The sequence below is a fragment of the Thalassophryne amazonica genome, chromosome 1, assembly GCF_902500255.1.
Source record: "Thalassophryne amazonica chromosome 1, fThaAma1.1, whole genome shotgun sequence".
Classification (NCBI taxonomy): domain Eukaryota; kingdom Metazoa; phylum Chordata; class Actinopteri; order Batrachoidiformes; family Batrachoididae; genus Thalassophryne; species Thalassophryne amazonica.
This window is the reverse complement of record NC_047103.1, coordinates 72,626,293-72,646,530: the sequence shown is the minus strand read 5'-3', so window position 1 is coordinate 72,646,530 and position 20,238 is coordinate 72,626,293. Positions and strand designations below refer to the sequence as shown.

The window sequence follows — 20,238 nt, the reverse complement described above, 5'->3', positions numbered from 1 at the left end:
CCCATCGATCGACTGGAGATTCCTGTTAAGTCCGTGACGAAGAGTCATCAGGCTTGTTTTCTTATAAAGTTCGCCATTCGCCTGTCTAGCTTCCGCGTAAAATTGATCGAGTACTCCGTCTGTCATAAGTTTCAAAGTTGGGCGCATGTCCCTTTTCAGTGACGTACTTGTGAAACAGGTTGGCTGCTGACTGTGTATTTCTGCGGGTTTTCTTCGCATCTTTTTCGTGTAAAATTAGTTTTAAGTCAGGGTCACTAACAGACGCAAACCTGTCTTCTGCCATCTTGTCAATAAACTGACAGCCAAATTAGGCATTGTATTGTGTTATCTGATTGGTCGTTATCGATAGAAGCTGTCGCTCGATTAGCTAGCGCTACGCTGCACGCAAGGTGTACTCGTTTCGCACACGCGGTCTATTCGGCTCCACCAGCAGTCAACTCAACATGTGGTACAGCTCAGAAAGTGGCGAATGGGCCAATCAGAAGTTGGTAAAATCCCATACCATATAATAATGAAATTTACAGTCTTGTTTTTTGTGAGAGTACAACTGTACATCAACTCTGCCAACGAGATTACTGTATGAGGTTTTTTTTTTATGAATTTATTAGAATGCTTACTGATACAACAATAAACAACTTTTCATTTTAAATTGCAACAACAACACCCCAGAGCAGAGTGGGGAACATGAACTCAGTGATCTTCAGCTCAGTTGTGAATAAATAAGATGCATCATTTCACTAAACTGTATCTGTTTCAGTAAAATAGCCACAAAATGTGCTGGCCACCTGAATTTTGATCTCCTGTAAAGTAGTGCAGGCTGAAATATCATATTGTATATCACGTGTCGCTGCTGGAGGAGTCGATGATTTAAATCAGTAAATTGGTGAAATTGCAGCCAATGGAGGAGTGTCCATGGACTTGCTGGAAAGTCCACATCAATGTTTTGTTCTTTTTGGACCAGTAAGAGTTAAGCTTTGGTAAGAGTCAAGCTGTATATCATGTATTTCCCTTGGAGGAATCAGTGATTTAAAAAAAAAAAAAAAAAAAAAGATTTGAAAAACATTTAAAAAATGGGAATGCTACTACAATCAACATTAATGATACTTGGTGAAACGTTCAGGTCTAGTGGGGAACAGCTTGCATTACATTTTGAGCACATCCAGATAAAAAGGGCTACATCACAGTATTCTGGACAAATTAGGATGGGGGGGTTGCTAGAAGTAATTTTCTTTTCTTTTTTTTTTTTTTTCTTTTTTTTTGCATTTTGCATTTTGCATTTTGAGAATGAAGTCAGAATGTGGAGAATAAATACCATATCGCACTCCAATCAACACTATCTTTTAAAAAATGATATACCAGATTATGAATCGTTACTTCCAACTCTTTAACTTGTGTGAATCCTGATGTAGCTGATAAAAATAAAATTAACCATGCAGTGTCTCAAAAATACCCACAGATTCAGAGCTAATTTTAGTGATAAAAGTGACAAAACCTCAGGTGTTGACTGTTAGCTGTCTGAAGGTCACGTCACCTGTGTCCACTTCATGACTTACTCAGGGACACACAGTTAGTCTGGGTTGTTTTTTTGTTTTTTGTCTCCAAATGTGGTTAGCACTGTTGCCATACAGTGAGAAGGTCATGGGTTCAATTCCCATGGCCTTTCTGTGTGGAGTTTGCATGTTCTCCCCGTGTTTGCGTGGGTTTCCTCCGGGTGCTCCGGTTTCCTCCCACATCCAAAGACATGCGAGTTAGGTGGATTGGACTCTTTAAAATTGTCCGTAGGTGTGTGTCTGGGTGTGTCTGTGTTTGTTTGTTTATTTGTGGTCCTGAGACAGACTGGCGTCCTGTCCTGGGTGTACCCCGCCTCACGCTCTATGACTGCTGGGATAGGCTCCAGCCCCCCGCAACCCTTAATTGGACTAAGCGGTAGAAGATGAATGAATGAATGAATGTAATATGGCTTTAATATGGCTTAAATTTGCTTTACAAATTAAATTCTTGTATTTTGCAATCAACATTTGTCCATCTCTGCCTTTTTGTAAATCCGTGGTGTATTCAGAAAAAAATAAGAAAAAAAAAAACCCACTGCATACATCTTGATCTGACTGAATAATAACGATTACATACCTTGAAAGTGGTGTCTCTGATTTCACTCCTGTTGACACACAGAGCCACTCTCTTCAGACTTCTGCCTGTAGCTTTGTTTAGCTTAGCCATCGGTTTAGCTCAGCTTAGCCAATAACACAAAATGTCTGGATGCTGATCCACGTCATGCTTCTCCTGTTAACAGCAATCACTCGATGTACGACTGTCTAACTCGTGATCCAGCCCAGTTTCACGTTTTTTTTTTTTTCATGTTCCCATCACAAAATGAGTCAAATTTTCATTGCAGGGTTTTTTTAACTCACTATTACTAACCCTATCCCGACTCTAACCTTAACCATAACCTAACCCTACTCCTTCCCCCAACCCTAACCATAACCACCTGACCCCCACTTCACTTTTAATTTCGTGCAGCCATCACGGAATGAATCAGAATGAATTCGTGCTGCCTTGATGAAAATGAAGCGCTTTTTGTGACAATATCACGATTCACGAACCAATCGATTAATGTATATTTCGTGCTGCTGAATCACAGCTTGTAGTGAGACTGGGTTGCGTGATCACAGAAGCAGGTTCCTCAGTGAGATTTGCTGGCGTACCACATGTAACATTTCTTAGCTTATATTACAGCAAGGCAATGCGAAGCCTAGGTACAATCCACAAACATGGCCGATTCCACGCTTTAGAGGCAACACGCTTTATTAGTGTTCACAAAGGGAAAGGATCCATGGTTAGGTCTGTTTTTTGAAGACCATCCTAGTGCTGTGGTCGGCTTCACTTCTGCTCTCAGAGGGACTCCTTAAACTAAACTAAACTAAAAAAAAAAAAAGAACACTCACTTCCTTCTCAGAATATTACCTTTGGAAAATCTGTCTACCTCATAAGCAACATTAGTCATATGTGACTCCATCCTTGCAAATACACATTTTAACAATTTTGTACACAAAAACACTAATAAAGCACAAAAAGAAGGAATAAAATACAAGTTGTTGTTTTGACGTATTAGAAGATGTATTATGCATTTTGATGTATTGGGGGAGGTGATGGTCTAGTGGTTAAGGTGTTGGGCTTGAGACCTGAAGATCCTCGGTTCAAATCCCCGCCTGACTGGAAAATCACTAAGGGCCCTTGGGCAAGGTCTTTAATCCCCTATTGCTCCTGATGTGTAGTGAATACCTTGTATGGTAGCACCCTGACATCGGGGTGAATGTGAGGCATAATTGATGGAAAAGTGCTATATAAATACAGTCCATTTATGTATTCAGTTGCAGACTGTGCCAGTAGCTAACAGCAAAGCATTATCAAGAATAACAGCTGATATCAAGCACAGTAATTTGAAACATGATTCCACACATCATTCATGTCTTTGCCTTCAACATCCATCTGATTGTCATTACCAAACTCACTGTAAGTGGATTCAGTATGGGAGAAAAAACAAAACAAGAGAAGCTGCAACCACCAACAATCATTTCAAGTGACTCCACTGCCAGTGTACCTTTAATGAGCTGAACCCTTCCTCAAGCTTAACGTAAAATGACTTCATTTTAGAGGGAGAGCATTTTATCATTTGGAATGAGGAGATTAAAACCAAAACAAAAATTCACATGAAGACTAATCACGTGCACATGAGAAGAGAAATTATCAAGGCAGAAAGACAAAGGAGGAGGGATAGTTAATCCTGAGGGTAAACACTGAACAAGATCAGCTACTAAAGTGAGGCTATGGACCTAAAACACACACGCACACTCACACACACACACACACACACACACACACACACACACACACACACTGGAGGTTACTGCAAATTTATCACACAAGGGTAAAGGAGAATCATCAGAAGCCAAAATGAAATGAATCACCCAGCCCTAATCTCAACAGATGGATGACGTGGTAAAAATATTTGAAAATCCTCTCTATGCAGTCATAGCGTCCTTAATAAAAGAAGACCGTTTGTGGAGGAGGTCTGTCCACACATCATAAAATCAGCTCATAACGTTCAACTGTAAAAACATGGCAGTTTGTAAGACAAGTTTATTGTTTTTACAACCTTAGTCATATTAAAACATTGTTAGTGATCAAGTCTCCAAATGCTCTAACTCACCTCTGACAATTCCAAATTCCAACTGAGTATTATGAATAATGAGGGGAATTCCATCTATGGGGGGAAAAATCCCATTAAAGGTAGTAGCATCAAAGGAGGCCTGTAGAAAGATTCCCAATTAAATGAAAACATTTTTTTTTTCAAAATCATTTATTGTGTCATAGAGCATATTCTATTTTTCCATATTTAATTCCGCCAACAAAATTGGGCAGAGGTTGTGTTTTTACCCGTTTGTTTGTCTGTTTGTTTGTTTGTTTGACTGTGAACAGCCTGTAACCCACAATGTTTCATATATTGTTATGAAATTTTTACAGAGTATTCATATCCTGATAAGCAAGAACTGATTCAATTTTCAAGGTCGTAGGTCAAAGGGCAAAGTCAGAAAAAATATTGGAAAATTGGAAAAATCCCTATCCTTTAAAACTGAATGAATTTTCAAAAATTCATAACTCTGACAAAAGGATCAAATTTCTTTCATATTTCAGAGCATTATATAGGATGGTATCCTTAATCGACTGACAAAGTTTGATCTGAATCTGATCCAGATTGCAGATTTTGTGGCCATTTCTCATTATATCTTAATCAAACGTGCCCCCGTCACTCTCATATTTTAAAGTGAGGTGCAGACTGGCATTCACTATCGCCTGACAAAGTCTGATATGATCCGGACTGCAGATTTTGTGGACATTTGAATTTAATATTGAAAAGCTCATTTGGTGTACATTTTGCATTATATCTCAATCAAAAGTGCTTCAATCACTCTCATTTGTGACAATGAGGTGCAAACTGGCACTCTCAATGAATCGAGTTTGATCTGCATCTGATTTAGCGGATATTTGATTTTAACATTGATTTAGCTGATAGTTTGATCTCATGATCTATATTTAAGATTTGATCTATATTTTGTATTATATTTTAGCTTATGAAAAGCCACTTCTAACAGGACTTTGACCTTGAAAATTTTTTCAAGGTAAAAGACAAATCATAAGCTGTTCACCATCTACCTTTTTACAGAAGCCCTTCTGCGATCGCATCCTAGTGTTTAAGGTAAAACCAGGTGGAGACAACTAAGAAAACAGCAAATTGTTCACCTGCTGAACAAGATTATATTTCACTCACTAACCACTGCTGCTCTTTTCCAATGCAGCATCATATTATAGAAAGACTTTAACCTGCACATGATTTAAATACTTCAGGATAAACACATTTTAAGGGGACAGATTTTCTATAGCTTTTACTTTGTTCAATGCCAGTTAAAATCTCAGGACTGTAGCCAGGATCTGATATGGGGTGGCGTTTTTTGGTGAAAGTGGACCACTGGCAGAGGCTCTGGGGGCCGCTGAATGCCCCCGAGAAAATTTTGGGTTTTTTAAAGTCCAGGGATGCATAATGGAGAGTTTTTTTGATGACTATTTTCTCACCCCGATCACCTTAAATTTGTTGTACTGCTTAATGTGTTGTATTAGTATTTTATTTTGCACCTTTTCACCTTTTCTTTGCTTTTAACTAAAACTGATATCACAACTTACATGTTTGTTTGATAAGATTACTAACCACGACTGTCTAACTCGTGATCCAGCCCAGTCTCACGTTTTTTTTTTTCATGTTCCCATCACAAAATGAGTCAAATTTTCATTGCAGGGTTTTTTTAACTCACTATTACTAACCCTATCCCGACTCTAACCTTAACCATAACCTAACCCTACTCCTTCCCCCAACCCTAACCATAACCACCTGACCCCCACTTCACTTTTAATTTCGTGCAGCCATCACGGAATGAATCAGAATGAATTCGTGCTGCCTTGATGAAAATGAAGCACTTTTTGTGACAATATCACGATTCACGAACCAATCGATTAATGTATATTTCGTGCTGCTGAATCACAGCTTGTAGTGAGACTGGGTTGCGTGATCACAGAAGCAGGTTCCTCAGTGAGATTTGCTGGCGTACCACATGTAACATTTCTTAGCTTATATTACAGCAAGGCAATGCGAAGCCTAGGTACAATCCACAAACATGGCCGATTCCACGCTTTAGAGGCAACACGCTTTATTAGTGTTCACAAAGGGAAAGGATCCATGGTTAGGTCTGTTTTTTGAAGACCATCCTAGTGCTGTGGTCGGCTTCACTTCTGCTCTCAGAGGGACTCCTTAAACTAAACTAAACTAAAAAAAAAAAAGAACACTCACTTTCCTTCTCAGAATATTACCTTTGGAAAATCTGTCTACCTCATAAGCAACATTAGTCATATGTGACTCCATCCTTGCAAAATACACATTTTAACAATTTTGTACACAAAAACACTAATAAAGCACAAAAAGAAGGAATAAAATACAAGTTGTTGTTTTGACGTATTAGAAGATGTATTATGCATTTTGATGTATTGGGGGAGGTGATGGTCTAGTGGTTAAGGTGTTGGCTTGAGACCTGAAGATCCTCGGTTCAAATCCCCGCTGACTGGAAAATCACTAAGGGCCCTTGGGCAAGGTCTTTAATCCCCTATTGCTCCTGATGTGTAGTGAATACCTTGTATGGTAGCACCCTGACATCGGGGTGAATGTGAGGCATAATTGATGGAAAAGTGCTATATAAATACAGTCCATTTATGTATTCAGTTGCAGACTGTGCCAGTAGCTAACAGCAAAGCATTATCAAGAATAACAGCTGATATCAAGCACAGTAATTTGAAACATGATTCCACACATCATTCATGTCTTTGCCTTCAACATCCATCTGATTGTCATTACCAAACTCACTGTAAGTGGATTCAGTATGGGAGAAAAAACAAAACAGAGAAGCTGCAACCACCAACAATCATTTCAAGTGACTCCACTGCCAGTGTACCTTTAATGAGCTGAACCCTTCCTCAAGCTTAACGTAAAATGACTTCATTTAGAGGGAGAGCATTTTATCATTTGGAATGAGGAGATTAAAACCAAAACAAAAATTCACATGAAGACTAATCACGTGCACATGAGAAGAGAAATTATCAAGGCAGAAAGACAAAGGAGGAGGGATAGTTAATCCTGAGGGTAAACACTGAACAAGATCAGCTACTAAAGTGAGGCTATGGACCTAAAACACACACGCACACTCACACACACACACACACACACACACACACACACACACACACTGGAGGTTACTGCAAATTTATCACACAAGGGTAAAGGAGAATCATCAGAAGCCAAAATGAAATGAATCACCCAGCCCTAATCTCAACAGATGGATGACGTGGTAAAAATATTTGAAAATCCTCTCTATGCAGTCATAGCGTCCTTAATAAAAGAAGACCGTTTGTGGAGGAGGTCTGTCCACACATCATAAAATCAGCTCATAACGTTCAACTGTAAAAACATGGCAGTTTGTAAGACAAGTTTATTGTTTTTACAACCTTAGTCATATTAAAACATTGTTAGTGATCAAGTCTCCAAATGCTCTAACTCACCTCTGACAATTCCAAATTCCAACTGAGTATTATGAATAATGAGGGGAATTCCATCTATGGGGGGAAAAATCCCATTAAAGGTAGTAGCATCAAAGGAGGCCTGTAGAAAGATTCCCAATTAAATGAAAACATTTTTTTTTTTCAAAATCATTTATTGTGTCATAGAGCATATTCTATTTTTCCATATTTAATTCCGCCAACAAAATTGGGCAGAGGTTGTGTTTTTACCCGTTTGTTTGTCTGTTTGTTTGTTTGTTTGACTGTGAACAGCCTGTAACCCACAATGTTTCATATATTGTTATGAAATTTTTACAGAGTATTCATATCCTGATAAGCAAGAACTGATTCAATTTTCAAGGTCGTAGGTCAAAGGGCAAAGTCAGAAAAAATATTGGAAAATTGGAAAAATCCCTATCCTTTAAAACTGAATGAATTTTCAAAAATTCATAACTCTGACAAAAGGATCAAATTTCTTTCATATTTCAGAGCATTATATAGGATGGTATCCTTAATCGACTGACAAAGTTTGATCTGAATCTGATCCGGATTGCAGATTTTGTGGCCATTTCTCATTATATCTTAATCAAACGTGCCCCCGTCACTCTCATATTTTAAAGTGAGGTGCAGACTGGCATTCACTATCGCCTGACAAAGTCTGATATGATCCGGACTGCAGATTTTGTGGACATTTGAATTTAATATTGAAAAGCTCATTTGGTGTACATTTTGCATTATATCTCAATCAAAAGTGCTTCAATCACTCTCATTTGTGACAATGAGGTGCAAACTGGCACTCTCAATGAATCGAGTTTGATCTGCATCTGATTTAGCGGATATTTGATTTTAACATTGATTTAGCTGATAGTTTGATCTCATGATCTATATTTAAGATTTGATCTATATTTTGTATTATATTTTAGCTTATGAAAAGCCACTTCTAACAGGACTTTGACCTTGAAAATTTTTCAAGGTAAAAGACAAATCATAAGCTGTTCACCATCTACCTTTTTACAGAAGCCCTTCTGCGATCGCATCCTAGTGTTTAAGGTAAAACCAGGTGGAGACAACTAAGAAAACAGCAAATTGTTCACTTGCTGAACAAGATTATATTTCACTCACTAACCACTGCTGCTCTTTTCCAATGCAGCATCATATTATAGAAAGACTTTAACCTGCACATGATTTAAATACTTCAGGATAAACACATTTTAAGGGGACAGATTTTCTATAGCTTTTACTTTGTTCAATGCCAGTTAAAATCTCAGGACTGTAGCCAGGATCTGATATGGGGTGGCGTTTTTTGGTGAAAGTGGACCACTGGCAGAGGCTCTGGGGGCCGCTGAATGCCCCCGAGAAAATTTTGGGTTTTTTAAAGTCCAGGGATGCATAATGGAGAGTTTTTTTGATGACTATTTTCTCACCCCGATCACCTTAAATTTGTTGTACTGCTTAATGTGTTGTATTAGTATTTTATTTTGCACCTTTTCACCTTTTCTTTGCTTTTAACTAAAACTGATATCACAACTTACATGTTTGTTTGATAAGATTACTAACCACGAGAGCTGTAATTATTTTCATATTTTTGGCTTCCCTCATCCTAATTAACCTGATTTTGAAGTTCGAACCCCAAACAGACCCAGTAATGCAGAAGAGATTCCATTAGATTCTGGTGCATATTTTGGTGAATAAAGATGGAGAGCCAAGGCATTTTTTAAATACCAACAACAACAGTAATAATAACAACAGGAATCAGAGATTTCTGGCATCCGCCAATCCATGTCCGGATCGCCTCCAAAATCCAGTGGAGTCTTCCATGTCCGAATATCTATCCGTGGTGTGCAAATGTGGTGAGAATCCGTGAAGCAGTTTTTATATAATCCTTCAAAGCCTATATAAAGTTAAATCTTGATCCTGAATCTGGATCGGAATCACCTCCAAAATTTAATGGGTTCTTCCGCGGCCTAATATCTATCTGTGGTGAAAATTTCGTCAAAATCTATGCAGTAGTTTTGAAGTAATCCTGCTAACAGACAGACAAATAAATTAATAAATCTGATGATTTTATTATGTCCTTGGCGGATGTAATAATAATAATAATGATGATGATAATGAGCGTGATATTTTCATTCTGTCAGTGACTTTTCTTTTCATTTTTTTGAAGTGTCACTGTTAACCCTCGGGTCATGGACTCGCTGAGTCCAAATCAATGTTTTTTTGTTTCTGGACTGCAGAGGGTTCAATAAAGAAATAAATAAAATGGACTTTTCTTGAATTTGTTTTAAACAGGTTAACATGTGGGCAACCAAAAATGTATTTTGTCAGGCCAGTGGAGTCGGTGCTTCAAACGAATTAGTCTGTCCCTGCTTTTTGTTCTGCACAATACCCAGTGTGCAAACACACACACACACACACACACACACACACACACACACACACACACACAGAGGTAAACTACCCTGAGAAGCAAAAACAAAACAAACAAACAAAAAGCCAATGTCAAGTTAATTATTGTGCACAAGTGGGCCTTCAAGTTTTTTCTGCTTGCATGTGAAATTTAGCATAATTCACTCAATCAAATTTCATGAAATATGATTATTAAGCTTAACTACTCGTCTCAACGGTCCAGTGCACAGGTTTAAAGACAGCCGACTGTTGTGTTATGCAAAACGGTGATGTCTGAACAACACTTTGATCTTTTGGTGCAGAAATCATGAACCAGCTCATCGTCTTCACTGTGAGGCATCAGCAGCATTCTTGTGGCCCCCTAGTGACAGAAACGGATAACTACACCAATAAAGTTGGGGCATGGGGGAAACGTCCGACTCTTTAAGTTTTGTTTCTGTTTACATAATAAACTATAGGCAGCAGATTTCATGTTGTCACAGAGTGACTCACTGTTCAAAACAGGAAAAACGACATGACTAAGAGTTTAGCTCCAAACCACAGGAAGGATGTGGAAATGTACTTGTTGCTCATCTGACCAGACTCTGAGTCTAAATATCAATATCAGCAGGAAAAAAAGGTAAAGAAGCAGATCTGACGAGAGAATGCAGAACCAAATATCTCAAGGTCTAATTAATATCATTAGTATAGCAAAAAAAGTTAGACAAACAGCAACCTCACCATCAAAGAATGCTCACGTTGTAAAATAGCTTCAGGAAAAAGCCACTTTTTTGTAACATGAGCCAACAAAGATATGTGCATGAGCTCAGGGTGCGAGAAACGTTTTGTGTCGCCACACATCATGCAACTGAACCGCCTTTATTCCGTCCAACATTGCATCAGGCGCTGCTCTTCCCCGAGTCCCGATCCTTTACCCAGCACCAGAACCTGCACTAAGTCTGATTAACATATATGCTGAAACTTTGCATGAAGGCTGAGCTAAATAAGCACTCGAGGTAAAATAGATGAGTGAGCAAGCATGCAAAGTTTCATGATTCCCGCCGACAGGGTGCCTGTGGTCGGGTGCCAGGCCAAAGCGAAGCGGCGGATGATGGAGATTATATGCTGTGTGAGGATCAGAGGAGGAGGTGAAAGAGGAGAACCACATGTGTCAGTGAGGAGCGAGGCCGCAAGCCAGATGGTCCAACTTGAAAGTGAGTGATGTAGGTTTTGAGCGCCGCGTGTGTGAACAGCGATGAACATTTTCCAGGAATTATAGGATATCCACATTTCTAGCGTGCTGCTATTTATACCAGACATTCACAGGTTAATATGGGCCATTTGTTTACTGAGAAACTATTAAAGCAAAATGCTAACGGCGATTAGCGCAGCCCAGTATGCAAGTTCCTGAGTGTTGAGAACCCAAATAGGTAGAGAAGGCCAAGGGGACGTGCATGTGTGACCTGGCTGTGGCAGATAGATGGCAGATATTAGAAATGTGTTACCTGACTGGTTGTCATCCAGGACCCAAGTCTTGAATGCAGCTAAGCGCAGTAACAGTGCATGCTCCCAGGCTTGACTTAACCGTGGTTAGTGTTAGCATACACAGACATGCTAACCACGGTTTACGCTAACTACAGTTGACATTACAAATGAAAAAACAATGCCTAAATTCAACAGTAATCCAGCTCCGTTTAGGGCCCGGTCCCACTGGCATTTAGGAAGATTTGCAAATGAATTGCGCACAAAATTGGTTCATATTCGTTAAACACCCACGATATCTGTGAAACATGCTTGTATGAGTCGGCCGACATCCGCACACATTCGCAAGTGTCCGCAGAGGCATGGTTTTCCTTTGCCAGGATTTTTGAGCTGCACAAAATTTTGGTTGCAGATGACATCCACCTTACATACTCAATACATACTCAATATATACACAATACATACTCAATACATACACAATACATACTCAATCTATGCGCTGTATATCCGCCGTTATCTGCCAATATCCGCAACTGATGGGGAATTGCAGCTTGGCAGCGGACTGGGACAGTGTGTAAAATGGATATATAGCGTGCCTATCACGTCCACATCACAAACTAACATAAGTTGTGGCAAATGCATACAGAGTGGCCACGGATAAAGCGTTTGTATTACGTCTGCTTTGCATCAGATTTCAATTTCAATTTATTTTCATTTATATAGCGCCAAATCACAACAGAGTTGCCTCAAGGTGCTTCACACAAGTAAGGTCTAACCTTACTAACCCCCAGAGCAACAGTGGTAAGGAAAAACTCCCTCTGAGGAAGAAACCTCAAGCAGACCAGACTCAAAGGGGTGACCCTCTGCTTGGGCCATGCTACAAACATAAATTACAGAACAATTCACAGATACAATTCACAAAACAAATATATAGGAAATGCTGTTGGTGTACAGGACAGGAGGGTTTCCAGCACGAATACAGTTTCCATCTCTGGATGGAGCCGCAGCTTAAACAGAGAGAAAAAAACAGAACCAGGCATCAGAAAGACAAGAAATACAGTATAATTTGTCAGCATTAAGCAACAAGAAAAAAAAACAAGAAACACTAAGGTGATCGATTTGCGGACAATTTGCGAATGCATGACAAACACAAATCGACATACCTGCCAGTCATTGCCAGTCCAGCTGTGGAGACGTACAGATGTAGTTATGGATCCCCAAAGACGTAGTGTGATAGTTGCTGCCATCCAACAACATACCAATCAACGTGTCCAAGTCCAGCAATTGTTCCAGAGGCTGTGGTGTTGGTGTGAATAGTGATGCTGAAAGGCCCGAGTGCCCTTCTGTTATGACCGCAATGTAGATGCCACACACATGCATTACAACTGCTGTTGCCACCACACGTGCGCAATGCATTCTCAATACATGTTATACATCCGTGATTGTTCGTCATATATTCGCTACACATTTTTAATATATCCGTAATTCATACTGAGACATTTGTCATTTTTGGCCAATTTTGTTGCAGACAACAATGAACGCCTGAAATTTGTATACTCAATTCATGCGCAATTAATCCTCACCCCAGTGGGACAGGGCCCTTAGTTTTCTGCACTGAAATGGCAACAAAAGACTTCCTGGAGCAGACGATCAGCACAAGGGCATGTATGGAAGCCGACGGTGGGGCAAAAGGTCAAAAGGTCTAAAAAACATGTTGAGAATGTGGAAAATTAATTTATGGGAATAAACACATGCAGTAGTGATGGGATTTGGGGGCTATGACAGAAACAGAGAATAACTCCTAACATGTTATTATCAGACATTTCTGTGTGGGTCTTTTTAAAAAACTGAATCATCTTCAGAAACTTGCTAAAGCTGTCTCGCTGAGAGCCGCATGGTCTCCAGAACAAGAGGAGAAACATGTTTCATACAATACAAGCTGATGGGGCGTGACCACAAAGTAATCTGACATGGTTTTTAAAATAAGAAAGTGCTTCCTGAAGACACTGTGTCAGATGGAGCAGAAGAATACGTCTATAGTGCAGCTTGTTCTCTTTATCCGAAACGCGCTGCATGGTAAAGCGCACTGCGTGGTAAAGTCCGCTCTCTGTTGTTACAGTCCGTTCATGGAGCCACACTGAGTTGTATTGTCATCTCAGTCATTTTTTTTTTGTTAAATCACCATCATTATGTGAATAAAAGCACCATTTTGCTTTTGGATTTAATAATTTTGAAAAGAAAGCACCATGAAAAATCTACATGTAAACACCAAAGTCAAAGATTGATATGAATAAGAAATGGAAAATAACAACCTCAACTGGGTGCCAAAATATGAAATGCAGATATAAACATGACTTTGACATTATTAAAGTTTGCGTTATGCAACTAAGTCGTGAGAATTTTTTTTTTTTAATAAATCGGGGGTATTTGGGGTTTGTAATCTGGTATTATTTGCACACTTAGGTTTGTTTACCAGTTGTTATGGTTGAGTGATGTTTTTGAGAAGTGTGTTTTTGTCAAAATGAGGCCAATACAGGACCTAATTGCTGTTCCTGTAAACAATTAACCACTTGGTTATGAAAGTCCTGGAGCATCACTGGTACAAATTACATCATTGAGGTTTGTTTTAAGAAACAGGCCATTTTGTTTTATGTTATTCACATTATTTCAAGGTGTTTTTTGCCAAAGTTATAGTATATTTTGAGAGAAAACAGCATTTTGCACACAGTGATATATGTGTGCAAAATGAATGCGCAAATGAATATTTTGTTTCAAATGTGAATAATTTGCATGAAGTTCAACTAGCCCAAAATTTGAATACACCAGCACACTTTGACAGGTGTAGTGTTTTTAAACTCGTTGCTACTTTTTACCCCCCCCCCCCCCCCCCCCCCCCCCCCACACACACACACACACCACAAACACAAAATAATAAATAAGTAAATTGTACGGTTGGTTTTTTTTGTTTGTTTGTTTTGTTTGTTTTTTTTTTGTAATTTGCCTTTATTGCAATAACTTCAATTTCCAAAGCATTTTGACTTTCATTGAGAAGGAAGATGAACAGGACACTCAAGATGGAATGTTTTCAATCTAGAGACTAAATATTTCATTGATTCTTTTAATTTACACTTGTTTTAATCACGTCAGACATATCAAACCTTCCAATTCTATCAGTGATCTGAACTCATCCACGCAGCAACCCCCTCAGTGTTAATTTAACTCAAACAGTGTTGACATTTACATTACTCCTGACGTTTATGTAACTCTCACTGGTTCTGAGTCACAGTTACTCTCAAGACAGTGTTAAATATCCACTGGTGCACATGAATGTATTTTTTTCCAGGAGTACTTTAACACTGTTCAGATTTCAAAGTGTAGTTACTTGAGTGTTGTTTACAGGGATTATACAGACACAGGCCTCAGGTTGGGTTTGAACCTACAACCTTGTGATAATGAAACAACAACACTGCCATCAAAAAGTGGTGGCAGGGTTTTCTCATTTCAGCTGTATCACAGACAGTGTTAAAATGACACAGAGTGTTTTATTCCACGTGTAGAACGCTGACACCATCGGCTCTAAGAATCAACTCCAACACTATGGAGTAGATCGAACGTGTTAGAAATAGTAAGACCCTTTGGCTGCTCCCTTGTTTTCACTCGGGGTCATCACAGCAGATCCAAGGTGGACCTGCATGTTGAATTGGCACAATTTATACACCAGATGGCCTTCCTAACAAAACTCCACATTATATGGAGAAATGTGGCAGGGGTGGGGTTTGAACCGGGAACCTTCCGTACTGAAATCAACTGCAATAACGACTTGGCCACCACCATAGGTGTTAGAAATAACAGCTAAAAACAACTTTGAAATATGTGATGCAAAACATTCCAGTTTTTGCTGTGCATGACATACAAGTAGAGACCCCCCCATACACACACACATATTCACACATGCATCATTAATATCAAGAATTTTACAATTTTAATTTTACAACTTTATCACAAAACATAAACTATGGTTTATTTTTAAGCGTGAAATAGAGCACTAAGCTGTCTGTCATACATCAGGTTACAGAAGCTACGTCACAAAACCACTCCAACACTCAAAAATGTCATTTATTATCAGATTTCATTTGTGTCTAAAGTTGCATGTAAAGAGAGATGCCTGACAGACGGAGTGATCAACCGCTCGACTTTCTTTAACCGCCACACGGAGCAGCCTGAAAGCTGACTGAGTCAAAAAAAAAAAAAAATACAGCATCCAGTCCAACACAAAACACCCACTTAGATTCCAAATAAGCAGCTGTTTTTAAGCTTAAAACAGAATACTACAGCTTCTACTGCTCTGACTGAAAACATTCACAAAGTCTTATCAAAGAGTTTCCACAGACAGCAGCACGTGAGCCGGCGGGATTTCTTTCAGTCATACTGCATCACATCCACATATCATATCACCATCCATTTTCTATACCCGCTTACTCCAATTAAGGGTCACGGGGGGTCTGGAGCCTATCCCAGAAGTCACAGAGCATGAGGTGGGGTACACCCTGGACAGGACGCCAGTCTGTCACAGGGACACAAACAAACACATTCACATACGGAAAATTTAAAGTTTCCAGTTCACCTAACCTGCATGTCTTTGGATGTGGGAGGAAGCCGGAGCACCCGGAGGGAATCCACACAAACATGGGGAGAACATGCAAACTCCACACAGAAAGGCCACAGGTGGGAATCAAACTCATGACCTTCTTGCTGTGAGGCAACAGTGCTAATCACTGAGCCGCATATCAGATCTACACAACACAAATATCAACACAACATATTTGTCCCCAGCACCTCGCTATCACCTCAAGGACACACACACACACACAATTGCACAAAATTCTCTTGCACCTTGGCCTGAAAATGTTCCTTTACCTTGGAAGAAACTCTTGACGCGGAGGTAGGACACGGCGAGGCGCAGCACTGACAGCTTGTCCAGTTTGGAGATGACATCAGGTGGGAAAGGCAGCAGGCTGGCCAGCCGGTCCAACTCGGCGTTCAGCCGGTCCCGGTGCCGCTTGGACGGGTTGGTTTTCTCATTGGCTGAGGTCGGCTTTCTGACGGACAGAAAAGAGGGCAATAGGATCAACTGTGCAAATAAACATACACAAAAATGAAATAAAATTGTCCCTAAACTCTCATTAATTTGCTTTTTCTAACATTAATTACAAATTAAATGCAACACAAAGTGAAATCTTGTTGCAGTAGTTTATCTCAATCTGGATGATGTCAAAAATATTAAATCTCACACTATATGACTCAGGCCTTCCCATAAAGCTCACATTATAAACTTATCAACAGTTGATGGCCAAAACATGCAAAACTCAGCTTAAAAAAACAAAAACAAAGAGTACATACAAGGGCTGCTCCACAAGTTTTTTTCTTTTGGTGGGGTTAGAGTTGTAATTATTTAGTGGTGGGGATAACAGAACATGTAGTAGAGCAATGTAAATATGCATTTTCAAATAATTTTCAAGTACCTAATATATGCTAAGAGCATGTTTCTCCATGCAGAACTGGAGTTCTGTCAGGATGAGTATCCAGAATAATGCTTGTGCTAAATACCAATACAGTTCTGTCTGTTTATAACAACTGAAGGCAACAAAAAAATAAATAATTTTCACGATGCTAACATACCAAAACAAGCTGATTCATAAGAAAAAATACATTAAATTTGTGCTCTGTAAATGGTGTGAATTCACTCAGATGATTATGAATGCAGTGCATAAAACAATAATCAGTGGCTACAAACAAAGGATTTGGAATGGCAGTAAATGCTGGGGTTATGGTGGGGTGGCTGAAATTCTTGAAGGGGCTCCAGCCCCATCAAGCCCCACCCTAGAGCCGCCTATGACTAATACATATAATACGGTTAAAAAAGGCTTGTCATCATAAAAACTCTCGAACGCTCTCATATCAGCTCCATTAAGCAGGAAAACAATACCCGATGACTCACAGGGCTGCCTGATATTTATTTTGATGGTTGGGTAATGTGCAATTTGTTCATTTTTTTTTCCAGGATATATTTTATGCTTATTGGGATGATATTTTGTCTGACTCAGGCAGACATCACCTTCAGGCCCAGGCACTGAACCTCAGTAACTATTTCACTGGTGACTGCAAATAGACCTCCAAATAATTCAAAAATATAAAGGCACATGACCATATAAATCACATCTGAAACCCATTTCTCTTTTACAAATTTCTTTTTAATTCAGCCTTCCTTGTCAGTCATTTAAATTTTCCTCTTCATATAAACAACTGTTCCATTCTTCATAGTAACTCTGATTTTCATCTTCACAGTTGTGCAAAGAATGTTTAAATACTTTTTAATCTCAAGTGTTAAATATGCAATTAAACACTTAATAAGCTATAAAAGCAAAATTTTGCTAATTTGTAATGTGTGAATTTTATTGTGGTTGTAAGAGGAAATTAAAAAGATATTCTTCCCTATATTTAACAAAGTCCGAGCGGATATCAAATTTCTAGGTTATGAAAGGTCGACTGCCGTAACTTAAAAAATAGTAATATAATAATAATTTAAAGTATACTGCAGCCAAAAATAGAACATATTTAACATAATTAGACCAGGAGCATGGGCATGGTAAAGAATTTTTTTTTTTTAACTGCCAGATGCCTTTGTGAAATTATCATTCCCCACTTCAAATTTTCCCATTCTCTGTTCATGGCATCAGCGAATAAAATTGTCCAAAAAAAAAAACAAACAAACAATTTAAATATTTAAGATGCCTAAAACTACACTGGAAGCAGGAAAAAAGTACACGCTCATTTTTTCCATTTGTCTGCTCAGATTCTTGCTGATCATTTAACACTGATTCTTGTTATTGCTCTTTAAAATTATTTTAAATTTAAATTTTAAAATAATCATCTATGTTGAACAAATTAATTTCACTCATCTGAAACACGCATAAATAATCAAAGAGTAATGAAAATACACCCTAACCACTGCTTAATTAAATGCATAGTTGCAAAATCATTCTAATTTACTGATGTGCATCAACCTTTTTAAGCCATGAGTTGATGTAATTACCAACATTAGTAATTACTAATTAATATTGTGTGGAATCTAAACTCAAATTTCATGGTAATTAATTTATAACAAATTTCAAGCTGTAAATGTATAACTAAATAAATCTGGCATACGTTTTGTTTATATAAGTTGTTTTTATACTTATGGCAGCAGTTACATAACACTTAAAAATTAATTTTAAGTGGAAAAACTATGTAGAACAACTTTAATTTCAAAATGTGTACTGATGCTGTAAATGGTTAAATAGTATTAAAGTTTTAAAAATATGTTTGATTGTAAAGTAAATGCTTCGTCTGTAAGTCTGTGTAACGTAGGTTAGACGTTATCTGGATTTTTTTTTTTTTTAATTGATGCAATCTGTTTTTGTTGTTGAGCCAAATCATTTGCTTTTCTAATTAATGCAATAAGCCTTATTTTCTCCAGTTTTACTAATATAAAGAAACCTTTGAAAGCTTCTACAAATATGAACAACTTTATAGTTTCACTGGTTGGCTTACTCCCATCAGTGTGAGTGTGTGCACGAGCTTCTCAACACTTGTGTTTAAGTTTGGGTGAGAGTTTGGCGCTTTGGGTTAGAAATCTGCTGCAGCACAAACATGTTTGTGTGGAAATCAGAGCTGGAAGAGCGGCTCCTTAACTGTTTCTGGATGGGCTTCCTCCTCTTCCTGCCCGCGTACATGCAGTCTCCGGGAGGGATCATGACCGCGCGCTCCGTGCAGGTAACAGGTGCGCTGCCGGAGAGAGAGACAGAAAGAGAGAGATAAACGTGTTCAGGCTTGTTTCTGTGCATTTAAACTCACAGGGACAAAAGTGTGCAGCAAATAGCTGCGTCCTTTCAATTAAAGTGATTGCATTCAAATCAAATATGTGCCAGTTTACAATTATGGCGCACGGAGTGACAAAATAAAAATTAAAAAGCAGTCATATTAAATAGCAAAATATCAACACCGCTCACCCTGAAACACTGAAGATGTCAGTTAATTCCAGTATTGGCTCTCATTCAGTCCGGGCGCAGAAAGGAGGTGCACCGGCTGTGGTAAATCCAGATGGAGCGCTCCGGTTCGGCCTGATGTTCTGCTCGCTCCAGATGTTGGACTGATGCTTTATACTCACTTGAGTCGCCTTCACTTCCTCGCTTTTCAGGTGGCGGATTCCTCTGAATGACATGTCGAGCTCTTCGCACGCAACTCTTCCTCACAAACACAGTGCGCGCACACACACGCGCGAGAGGGAGAGAGAGAAAAGGAGGGGGGGGGGGGACAAACGCGAGAGGCTTATGGTGCATTTACGTACCTCTTGAATTTGTGGGAATTTCAGGGTTTGCATTTTCTGATTTTTTTTTTTATTATTTTTGTGTGTGTGTGTGTGTGTGTGTGTGTGTGTGTGTGTGTGTGTGTGTGTGTGTGTGTGTGTGTGTGTGTGTGTGTGTGTGTGTGTGTGTGTAAGCTTCTTGAGGTAATGAAAGCTGCTATCAGGTGTGTTAAAGCAGCGGCACGGGGACCAAATGTGGACTAGGTTAAAAAATATGGTTAAGTCCACCTCTATGTGTAGAGTTTTTCTTTTTTATTGCCAGTTTTGATTTATCTTTTGATTTTGTAGCTGTGTTTAAAACTTTCTTGTTACAT

The 20,238-nt window shown here is 38.9% G+C and overlaps 1 protein-coding gene across 1 annotated transcript in view; it reads right to left on the bottom strand.

The window, feature by feature from the left end:
- Positions 1 to 19,799, bottom strand: part of LOC117511747 — a 247,328-nt gene extending 227,529 nt beyond the window's left edge. Inside the window, exons 1-3 of the mRNA XM_034171648.1 lie at positions 19,569 to 19,799; positions 19,252 to 19,344; positions 16,438 to 16,619 (exon numbers count right to left, since the gene is read on the bottom strand). Coding sequence (XP_034027539.1) covers positions 16,438 to 16,619; positions 19,252 to 19,313 — 244 coding nt within the window. The 5' untranslated portion in view covers positions 19,314 to 19,344; positions 19,569 to 19,799. The remainder of the gene's footprint in view (positions 1 to 16,437; positions 16,620 to 19,251; positions 19,345 to 19,568) is intronic.
- Positions 19,800 to 20,238: the final 439 nt, after the last annotated feature.